The sequence below is a fragment of the Gracilinanus agilis genome, chromosome X, assembly GCF_016433145.1.
Source record: "Gracilinanus agilis isolate LMUSP501 chromosome X, AgileGrace, whole genome shotgun sequence".
Classification (NCBI taxonomy): domain Eukaryota; kingdom Metazoa; phylum Chordata; class Mammalia; order Didelphimorphia; family Didelphidae; genus Gracilinanus; species Gracilinanus agilis.
In genome coordinates this window covers 4,008,236-4,020,327 of record NC_058136.1, presented here as the reverse complement: position 1 = coordinate 4,020,327, position 12,092 = coordinate 4,008,236, and the positions used below count along the sequence as shown (strand labels likewise).

The 12,092-nt window shown below is 36.4% G+C and overlaps 1 protein-coding gene across 1 annotated transcript in view; it reads left to right on the top strand.

The window, feature by feature from the left end:
- Positions 1 to 871: 871 nt before the first annotated feature.
- LOC123253465 (WW domain-binding protein 4-like) overlaps positions 872 to 12,092 on the top strand; it is an 80,713-nt gene continuing 69,492 nt past the window's right edge. The window contains 3 exon segments of the mRNA XM_044682655.1: positions 872 to 1,034; positions 1,037 to 1,555; positions 2,399 to 2,607. Of these exon segments, the coding sequence (XP_044538590.1) occupies positions 989 to 1,034; positions 1,037 to 1,555; positions 2,399 to 2,607 (774 nt within the window). The 5' untranslated portion in view covers positions 872 to 988.

Sequence of the window (12,092 nt, the reverse complement as noted above, 5' to 3'; positions counted from 1 at the left end):
AAGGAGAAACTGGCAGATCTCAAGAAGGAAATAGATATTAAAACCATACTAGTGGGAGATCTAAATATCCCTCTTTCACATCTAGATAAATCAAACCAAAAAATAAATAAGAAAGATGGATGAAGTCCTAGAAAATTAGATTTAAAAGATATGTGGAGAAAAATAATTAGGAACAAAAAGGAATATACCTTCTTTTCAGCTGCACATGGTACATTCACCAAGATCGGCCATATAATAGGGCATAGAAACATTGCAAACAAATGTAAAAGAGCAGAAATAATAAATGTAACCTTCTCAGATCATAATGCAATAAAAATAATAATTTGTAAAGGCTCCTAGACAGGCAAATCAAAAACTAATTGGAAATTAAATAATATGATTCTCCAAAACCAGCTAGTCAAAGAAGAAATCATAGAAACAATCAACAATTTCATTGAAGAGAATGACAATGAAGAGACATCCTACCAAATTCTGTGGGATGCAGCCAAGGCAGTACTCAGAGGGAAATTTATATCCTTGAGTGCATATATAAACAAATTAGGGGACTTTTCCCGGGCTGCCTTGGGCCTCGAGGCAGGCAGGGTCCTGTGAACTCCGCGTGCGCTGTGTTACGATTAAAAATGATAAAGACTGATATAATAATAGAAATTAGTAGTTTAATTAAAGCCATGCTGATAGGGATAAAATTATTAGACCATGGGCCTGTAAGAATTCACATTGCCTCAGCCATTTTTACCTTTCCTATAGCGAGCTCACGTAGCTAAGAGGGCCACTTCCTCCTCCCCCTGGAGACTTATCCCCTCTCTTACATCATCATACTTCCTGTTTACCATCAGGAATCATGGGAAATGTAGTTTCAAAGTCTCTCACATGTCCATAGAAAATATATAACATACTTTTAAATGGCATCTTCCCAATTCCAAATATACAGCTGACCCTCCCGTGAGCCTGAGGGAGGAGCCAGAGTCACTACGCCGCTGCAGCCACCATGGCCCACTACTGGAAATCACAACCAAAGAAATTCTGTGATTATTGCAATGCTGGATAACAGACAATAGGCCTAGTGTTGAATTTCATGAGCAAGGAAAGAACCATAAGGAAAATGTGGCCAAAAGAATCATTGAGATTAAACAGAAAAGCTTAGAAAAGGCAAAAGAAGAAGAAAAAATATCAAAGGAGTTCGCAGCAATGGAGGCAGCTGCCCTTAAAGCATACCAAGAAAATTTGAAAAGGCTTGGAATCAGTTCAGAAGTTACAGAATATAACACGCCACAAGTAACCAACACTGCCCCATCCATCTCAGTATCAAGTCAGAAGAAGGAAAAGAAAAAGAGAAAAAAAGACCTTTCCAACATAAATGCAGTAGGAGCTGCCAAATGGGTAGAAGGCATGTCTTCTGAGGGTTACCGTCACTATTATAATACCATTACAGGAGAATCTCAGTGGGGAAAACCTGAAGGATTCCAAGGAAAATTCAGTAAGAAAACAGCAATGCCTCTCTGGATAGAAAGCTTAAGTGAAGATGGTTACACCTATTATTATAATACAGAAACAGGTGTTACCAAACTGAGAGCAGAAGAATGTTCTAGACTTAGAATGCCTGGATTTCAGTGAAGCATTTCCCAGAATCTTTTTTGTCTATCTGGATTCCATTATTTTGATGAATCTATGATCTCATTGATGCATATTGTAGCCCAGTCATATGATAAATTCTGGAAATTTTAGTTAACTTCAATGTGATATAAGTACATATGATGTAGAAACCAAATAATATGGCATAGAAACAAAAAAAAACCATATAATTTGGGCTGCACTAATTGAGGCATGGTGTTCAAAACAAGGGAAATGACAGTCCTGGTATAGTCAGACCTAGTCTGACTCTTCAGTTCCTGGCCTTGCATTTTAAGAAGAATATGGACAGGCTAGATCACTTCCAGAGAAGGATCACCAGGAGAGTAGAAGAATTGTAGACCATGAACATTTATGATAACTTTCTGGACTCAAATGATACTCTGAGAGTTACTTATGGAGAAAATCTGTGATTTCAATAATGCTAGTGTCATTAGTATGAAACCTAATGGTTGAATAGGTCAACAGTGTGTGTCAATTAAACACAACATGACACTATAATTAAGAATGAAATATAAGGAATATAAAGAACTATCTAAAGGTTTAATAGTGAAATAATGTAAGATTAAGAAAAACTTGAATGTCAATATGTACATTGATTATAAGTATATAAGAAGAAATCAAGATGAATGGACAAAGACAATGGAAGGGAACACAAAAGGAAGGAGTTAGTTTATGCATTTTTATAGATAGTTTTAAGTTTAAATAGTTATACATTTTCATGTTAAGTTAATTTTTTGAAATACTATATTAAAATGTATTGGAACAGAACCCAAATGGGAGAAGCCTGAGGATTTTGTTTCACAAGTTGGAGATCCCCTTTCTAGTAATAGTAGTGAAGTACTTGGTACCCCAGCGGAAACAAAGTCATCTGATTCAGATAGTGATTCCAGTGAAATACAAGAAACAGAAGAGCAGAAAGAAGAGGAAAAATCAGAGACCTCTACAGAAGTACAAAAACCAAAAATAAAGTTTAGGGTAAGTCTTTGTCCTCAGCTTTCTCAAACATATTAAAAAACTTATTAAGGCTCAGAAAGCTACTTCCACCTCATGGGAAAAGAAAAAAATGACTTGTATAAATCCATGTTAAGTCATTGATAGAATAGAATATACAGTAGGAGCTCATTTTATGTGATCATTATGTTCCAATACCCATTGCATAAAGTGAAAATCACACATAAGGGTGATTCCATTATTTAATAAATATTTCTTATTTATAAACATACCTAGGCACTTGATGACTTAAGTTTATTAGAGCTACCAACATCACTAGTTATGTGCTTTTGGCTATTAATAACTAAATAGTGTTTATAAACAAAGAAATATGACGCTGTTGCAGACATGACTTGTTACAAGTGAGAATGCTGGACAGAGACTGATGTGGGAATTAATGTTTGGTGCAAAACAATCTAATGATTCGCATTAATGCATCTCAGAGTGAGAATTAGCATGATTGAGCAAACTGCTATGAGACTGTATGCTGCTTGTGAAAATGGCATGGATTTAGCACATAATTAAAATTTTTTATTCTACATATTTTTCTACCTTAATTTTTTGATTGCCAATTGTATATATTTGAATTCATGTACTGAGTTCATGTAAAACAAGGTACTGCTATATATTGTGTCCAGACTTCAGTTAAATGCTCCCAGTACTAGATAGCAGTAGTAGAGATAATTTTTACAAAATAATTTCTCTATATAGCTCACTTCTAATAATTGCAGAATTTTATTCCTTCTACTTACTTACTGAAATACTCCCTTTACCAGCACAGATGACAATCTATCCATGCCTTCTCATCCTGAATAATTTTTATCCATGACCATCCTGAAGTCTCCCATAGATTATTCTTTGCCTTCCCATTCCTCCAAATTATAGATAGAGGTCTTTCTCTGAGTCTTTAAATATTTGACATACTACTGCAACACTTGGGTTGCCTGCTTCTTATCTTTTATTTATAACTACAAATGACCTCTCTCTTTTTCTGATTATACATATGTATGATATTTTGTATTTATGAAATGATGTTCAATAGAATTACTGAGCACATTTGACAACAACAAGGGAGGGCAGAGATTAATGAATTGGGCATGCACCTTACAAAAATAGAAAGCGAGCAAATTAAAAATCCCCAGATGAAAATTAAATTAGAAGGGATGGATGCTGTGGGAGAAATTAATAAAATCAAAAGTAAAAGAACTATTGAATTAATAAATAAGACTAGAAGCTGGTAATTTGAAAAAAACAGATAAAATAGATAAAGTACTAGTCAATCTGATTTAAAAAAAGGAAAGAAGAAAACCAAATTGACAGTATCAAAGATGAAAAGGGAGACCTCACCTGTAATGCAGGGGAAATTAAGGCAATCATTAAAAACTATTTTGCCCAATTATATGGCAATAAATATAGCAATCTAGGAGATATGGATGAATATTTACAAAAATACAAATTGCCTAGATTAACAGCAGAAGAAATAGAATACCTAAATAATCCCATATCAGAAAAAGAAATTGAACAAGCCATCAAAGACCTCCCTAAGAAAAAATCGCTAGGGCCTGATGGATTCACAAGTGAATTCTATCAGACATTCAAAGAGCAACTAATCCCAATACTATACAAATAATTTGATATAATAAGCAAAGAAGGAGTCCTACCAAATTCATTTTATGACACAAATATGGTACTGATTCCAAAGCCAGGGAGATCAAAAACAGAGAAAGAAAACTACAGACCAATCTCCCTAATGAACATAGACGCAAAAATTTTAAATAGAATATTAGCAAAGAGACTCCAGCAAGTGATCAAGAGGATCATCCACCATGGGGTCAAATTTTTATTATGCTATTGTGTCATTTGGAATTGTTATAAGCCTTGGAAGACTACAACTCCCAGAACTCCCTTTTACAACCAATTCCCACTTCCTTTGTGGGAGGCATCGGAGAAAGTATAAAGGAGAGAGTTTGGCGCCTTGATTAGGTGGGATTTATACCAGGAATGCAAGGATGGTTCAACATTAGGAAAACCATCCACATAATTGACTATATCAACAAGCTAACAAACAAAAATCACATGGTTATCTCAATAGATGCTGAAAAAGCCTTGACAAAATACAGCACCCATTCCTATTGAAAACCCTGGAAAGTATAGGAAAGTATAGGACCTTTCCTAAAAATAATAAACAGTATATACCTAAAACCATCAACAAGCATCATATGAAATGGGGATAAATTAGAAGCCTTTCCAATAAGATCAGGAGTGAAACAAGGATGCCCATTATCTCCTCTATTATTTAACATTGTACTAGTTTCTAGCAGTAGCAATTAGAGAAGAAAAAGAAATTGAAGTTATCAAAATAGGCAAGGAGGAGACTAAGCTATCACTCTTTGCAGATGATATGATGTTGTACTTAAAAAAATCCTAGAGAATCAACTAAGAAGTTTGTAGAAATAATCAACAACTTTAGCAAAGTTGCAGGATATAAAATAAATACACATAAATCATGAGCATTTCTATGTATTTCCAACACAACACAGCAGCAAGAGGTAGAAAGAGAAACACCATTTAAAATCACCCTAGACAATACAAAATACTTGGAAATCTATCTACCAAAAGAAGCACAGGAATTATACAAAAACAACTACAAAACACTTTCCAAACAATTAAAACTAGATCTAAACAATTGGAAAAATATTGATTGCTTATGGGTAGGACGAGCTAACATAATAAAAATGACCATTCTACCCAAATTAATTTACCTATTTAGCGCCATAGCTATCAAACTACCAAAAATCTTTTTTACTGAATTAGGAAAAACTATAACAAAGTTCATCTTGAATAACAAAAGATCAAAAATATCAAGGGAAATAATGAAAAAATATGAAGGAAGGGGGCCTAGCAGTACCAGATATTAAACTATACTATAAAGCAGCTGTCATCAAAACGGTATGGTACTGGCTAAGAGAGAGAAGGGAGGATCAGTGGAATAGACTTGGGGTAAGTGACGTCAGCAAGACAGTGTATGATAAACACAAAGAGCCCAACTTTTGGGACAAAAATCCACTATTTGACAAAAACTGCTGGGAAATGTGGAAAACAATATGGGAGAGATTAGGTTTAGATCAATATCTCACACCCTACACCAAGATAAATTCAGAATGGGTGAATGACTTGAATATAAAGAGGGAAACTATAAATAAGTTAAGTGAACATAGAATAGTTTACTTGTCAGATCTCTGGGAAAAGAAAGATTTTAAAACCAAGCAAGAGTTAGAGAAAATTACAAAATGTAAAATAAATTGTTTTGATTATATCAAACTAAAAAGCTTTTGTACAAACAAAAACACCGTAGCCAAAATCAGAAGGGAAACAACAAATTGGGAAAAAATCTTTATAACAAAAAACTCTGACAGGGGTCTAATTACTCAAATATACAAGGAGTTAAAGCAATTGTATAAAAAATCAAGCCATTCCCCAATTGATAAATGGGCAAGAGACATGAATAGGCAATTTTCAGAAAAAGAAATCAAAAGTATGAGTAAGCACATGAGAAAATGTTCTAAATCTCTAATAGAGAAATGCAAATCAAAACAACTCTGAGGTATCACCTAGCAGATTGGCTAAAATGAAAGAAGGGGAGAGTAATGAATGCTGGAGGGGATGTGGCAAAATTGGGACATTAATGCATTGCTGGTGGGGTTGTGAACTGATTCAACCATTCTGGATGGCAATTTGGAATCATGCTCAAAGGGCTATAAAAGAATGCTTGCCCTTTGATCCAGCCATACCATTGCTGGGTTTGTACCCCAAAGAGATCATAGATGAACAGAATTGTACGAAAATATTTATAGCTGCGCTTTTTGTGGTGGCAAAAAACTGGAAAATGAGGGTATGTCCTTCAATTGGGGAATGGCTGAACAAATTGTGGTATATGCTGGTGATGGAATACTATTGTGCTCAAAGGAATAATATACTGGAGGAATTCCATGTGAACTGGGAAGACCTCCAGGAATTGGTGCAGACCAAAAGGAGTAGAGCCAGAAGAACATTGTACACAGAGACCAATACACTGTGGTAAAATCGAATGTAATGGACCTCTGAACCAGCAGCAATGCAATGACCCAGGACAATTCTGAGGGACTTATGGAAAAGAACGCTGCCCACATTCAGAGGAAGAACTACAGGAGTGGAAACAGAAGAAAAGCAACTGCTTGAACAAATGGGTTGATGCGGACATGATTGGGGATGTAGACTCGAAACTAACACACCAATGTAACTATCAACAATTTGGAAATAGGTCTTGATCAATGACACATGTTAAAACTAGTGGAAATATGCATCAACCATGGGTGGGGGACCTCGGGGGGTGAAGGGGGAAGTAAGAGCATGAATTATTTAACCATGTTAACTTTTCTAAAAAATAGATATTAATAAATGTTTAAAAAACAAACAAAAAAAGAATGTCCACCTTTTGACCGAGCCATACCACTGCTGAGTTTCTCTTCAAAGAGGTAATAAGGGAAAAAAACTTACATAAAAATATTTATAGGCGCGCTCTTTGTGGGAGCAAAAGAAATGGAAAATGAGGGGATGTCCATCAATTGGGGAATGACTGAACAGACTGGTATATGTTGGTGATGGAATACTATTGTGCTCAAAGGAATAATGTATTGGAGGAATTCCATGTGAACTGGAAAGACCTTCAGCAATTGATGCAGAGAGAAAGGAGCAGAACCAGGAGAACATTGTACACAGACACTGATACATTATGGCACAATTGAATGTAATGGACTTTTCTACTAGCAGTAATGCAATGACCCAGGACATTTCAGAGGAACCTGTGAGAAAGAATGCTGTCCACATCCAGAGAAAGAACTGTGAAAATCAAAATGCATTAGAAAAATATGTGATCGATCATGTAATGTGATGGGAATGTGATTGGGGTTTGAATGTGAAAGGATTGTGCTACTGAAGATATGAATAACACGGAAATAGGTTTTGAACAATGATACATGTATAACCAGTGGAACTGCTTGTCAGCTTTGGGAAGGGGGAGGAAAGATGGGGAGATCATGAATCATGTAACCATGGAAAAATATTCTAAATAAAAAAGAGGAAAAAACTGGCTTGTAGCAGTAGAGATTAAACTGAGAGACACAGAGAACAGTGTAATGAAAATCTTGGAGAAGGTGGCCGATAGTGATAAAATGAACTTATACTGAAAGAAACGAACTAGAGAAGGTTGTACAAGAAGCTGAGTAGGGTCAAAAGGATGGAAAGGGAGACTATTTTTCAGAAGAAAGGGACCATGAGTCTGCACAGCAAATGCAGTGGTAATCATTTTCATCAGGAAAGAATCGATGACAAGAAGGTTAAAGGTAGGAATTTTGTCATAGGCTTGCAGATTGAGAAATAGAATTCTTTCAGTCCTCTCACTTTATAGATAAGGAAACAGAAACCCATTGCTTGGGAAGGGCTTGCCCATGGTTACAAATCGTGATACAAATCTGGAACTGGAAGGTATCTTCATGGCTATTTAGTCCAACCCCCTCATTTTGTAGAAGAGAAATCTGAGGCACTGGAAGTTAAGTTGCCCAAGGTTATCTAAATTGAGCAAGTAGAAAATTCTAGAATTTAAACTTGTATCTTGGGATTTGATATCTACAACTCTTTTCATTGTACCCTCCTAGTTTGAACTGACTTCATTTTCACTACCAATTTCATCCTATTGTTCTTTGTTCTTTGGAATCCTTGACTAATGTTTCTATTACTGTGTAACCTTTTCAATAATCCATGTCTATATAGATGATGATCTATTGTTTATTTAGCATGGTGAACAAATGAATGGCAAATGAATAAGGCATTTCTAAAGCTATTACTATGTGCAAAGCACAGTGGCTGAATGCTGGTGATATAAACTGGAAAGGCAGATGCTCAAGGAGCTCCCATTTCTAATGGGAGAGCTGACACCCATGGAAGATTTCGGTTGTGTTGGATGGAAGAATCCCATGGTCCGTAGGGAGCAGCAGCAAAGCAGATGTTGATGCCTTTTCTTTAATGCCATTATGTATTATCATTATTCCCTAGACCAGTGATGGGCAAACTACAGCCTGCAGGCCAGATGCAGCCCACTGAAATGTTCTATCCGGCCACTCGACATTATTCCTAATCTGACAAATACAATGAGTAGGATACAATACAATGAAACTTCGAAAGATCTGTCTTAGAATCAGACTGACAGATGAGCATTTCCTTTCCTTTGGCCCCCTCTTTCAAAAGTTTGCCCATCACTGCCCTAGACGCATCATTCCTGGCCTGTCTCTGTCAGTGTCTAAGGAGAGAGAGTGGGTTAGTTGTTTGACTTGATTGGTATATATCATCTTGTGTGTCTTATTGACCACTCCTGGGCCACAATTTGACTGGCCCTAAGCTAGGAAGTAGAGCTCAATGGAGTTCATATCTTTTTCTCTGGTGCCTTTGAATTTTTACTTTAAAAAATGAAAAGAAAAAAGAATAAGAAAACTTAGCTATTCAGTTTAACTTGTGTTCAATTTATTTTCCACTTAAGAGAGAATTGGCTCCTTAAATCCCCTAGTGTTGCTTATTTTTGTTCAGTTAATTTAGCTAAAGAAATAAATCTTTTAGGCAGGGAGCCATTATTTGGGAGAGAAAAACTGAAAGTTTATTAAGTGAACATTCTGAACAGTAGCAGATAAAAAGGCAAAGTCTAAACCCAACATTGTGGACATGTAAAATGGGATTGGGGTTCATCTTTTGAGTTCTCTACTGTGACTTTGGCTTACAGAACCGTTCATTTTATTTCATTCAAACTTAGACTGCATAAAGCTATGTAAAGAGAACTAGTAGTATTTAATCTATGGAAAAAACTCCATCATGTTATTTATAAACTTACAGGAACACAAGCAGATTAGCATTAAGAAAATATTATTGCAATTCTGCATGGATGGCAGCATGTTCAAGGATTTAAAACTCCCATGATTTTTTCAAGACTAACTAAGCATTGAGTTTGACTTCTAGAAGGGGGCACATAAACCCACTTGGGGAAAAAAGCTGTCCATCATTTTGGAATGGTTTTAGTCAACTCCAAAAGGTGCAAAAGAAGTCCCAAGGGGAATTGTTTGTATTGCTCTTTCTATCCCCCTCCTAGACAGGCTATTCTGTGAATAGTGGGATTTAACCTTTGATCCTGCCTATTAAGGTGTAGGTCTTCATGGCTAAAGTTGTTGCTGCTGAGCTCTTTGTGGGGCATGACTCTATGATTTTTTCAGGGACAAGGATGAGTTCATAGGGAGCCTTATTTGCTATAGTCGTAATACCTTGGTTCCATCTATGTCACTTGCTGTCCCTATGAGCCTAGATTTTATCTAGCAGTATTCTAGACCAGAGGTGCCAGATCTGCTGTCCAAGCCACCCACGGACATGTGGCCTACAACACTCTTGAGTACTGCCCAACCAAATAATATAATTGGCAAACTTTTTAGGAAACCAAATAAAAAATACAGTAGAACATAGATAATCTTAATATGTGGTTTTCTAATTCAGTATCTGGCCTGAAGTGATTCTTACATATGATTATGTGGCTCCTTTTCTATTTAAGTTTGAAGCTGAACCTAAATAGAAAATTCTTAAGTTGCAGAGCAGATATACATTTGTGTATGCAGACATAAACCCACAAACTAATGGATTTTTAAATGTGTAAAATGGACATCAGTGCAGTATTACTGATGAATGAAAATGGTTCAAAAAACTGCTTTTGTCTTTGTTGGGATTTGGGAGCCTTTACATATAATAATGATTGAGTTTTATATTGTAGTGCTTTTCTTCACAATATCTCCTTCCCAATCATATAGGAAGTCTTTGTCCTTTGCTGTTATTTCCAAATCAGTCCATACATGTCATCATCCTTGCACTTCTCTTTGGATAATGATTGCTGTTTAGTTTATTTGGTGTAGTTCTGTCTTGAGTTATAGTACCTATTCCACATTTCTTCTTTTCTGGGCTGCTCATGTTGGAGGTTTTTGTTGGAGTCTCATTCTTTGGCATGATAGTTGCTGTCACAGAAGTAAAGGAACTCTATTAAAAAGAATACAAACCCCCAAATAAAAGAAATTAAAACTGAAAGCTATACCCCAGCCTCTCAGGCCATGCCATAATAAGAACAGGTGGTTTCTGCAGCTAGGCCAAGCATGATAGGCCTAGACCAGAACATGGGGCTCAATGTCACAAGATGAGATTTCATCAGGATCTTATGATTTTAAAAAATGTCCTCCTGAGAACAGAATGGAGAGCACTAATGATAAGCCTTCTTCCCTGTATCTTTATTGACCATGCCTACAGACTTCAATCCCTAAACAAGCAACCATTTGACACCTCTGGGTGCTACTTGATTGATATGTCTGAGTTTGGCTGGCTCCTTTAAACTTGTTTTTTTTTTCTTTTTTGCCACTTGAGTCTCTCTGTCTTGCTGAGGCTGGAAGTACAACAGCATCTCACAGCTCAATATCACTGCTGGTCAGTATGGAAGCTTTGTCTTGCTCCATTTCCAACTCAGGCCAATTCTCTCCTCTCTTGCCCTTGAGATCCCTAGCAATTACCATATTGATGACAGAACAAATATGGATATCCGATTAGCTTAGGCCCATTAGTAACTCATAATTCCCAAACTCACCTAATTGACCAGCCTCAGCTTTTCCCCAGTAGCAGGAATCACCACCACATCTAGCTAACTTTTCCCTTTCCAATTTGAATTTGTTTACAGTTATTAATTTTCCATTCTCTTGCCCTTTTGCTCAGTCCTTCCCATAGCTTCAATATAATGTCCAGCTTCCTTGATCTGCTGAGTGTCATAAGACTTAATCTTGTGTGACTTTTGAAAAGTCATTTCTCTTTGAGCCTCACTGTATTCATATATAAAATGAATTAGCTTTACTAGATGGTTTCTGAGATCTAGACTGAGATCAACACTTCTCAGTGGTCAAGTGTGGCCCTCATAATTCTTCAATGTGCAGATTCCTTTTCTTCTTTCCCTTTACATTGACCTAATTGATTTCATGGCTGTGCTTGTTTGACTCTGAATCAGTTCCTGTCTTCTTCTGCCTTTCTGATGGACCCTTTAGATTCATAATTTCTTAGGATGGAATATTTCCATTTACATCCATGTACTATACATTGCTTAGCTATATGCTAGTCAACCTACATCCTCTTGGTTTCCAGTTTTTTTAATGCTGGTAAAGCATGATGGAATGGATGGAGAGCTTTGTTGAGAAGATCTGCTCTGAAGTCTCAACTCTGACCAATACTGCCTGTGTGTCCCTGGGTAATTCATTCTCGGTACCCAACCCCAAGTTCTAAGCATCTCTCTAGGAAGATAAGTTGCAGAGAAGGTGCCAACCTATATGACCATTCCCTTCATGCCTGGCAGCCATCTCAGGCTATGTTCAAAGCAT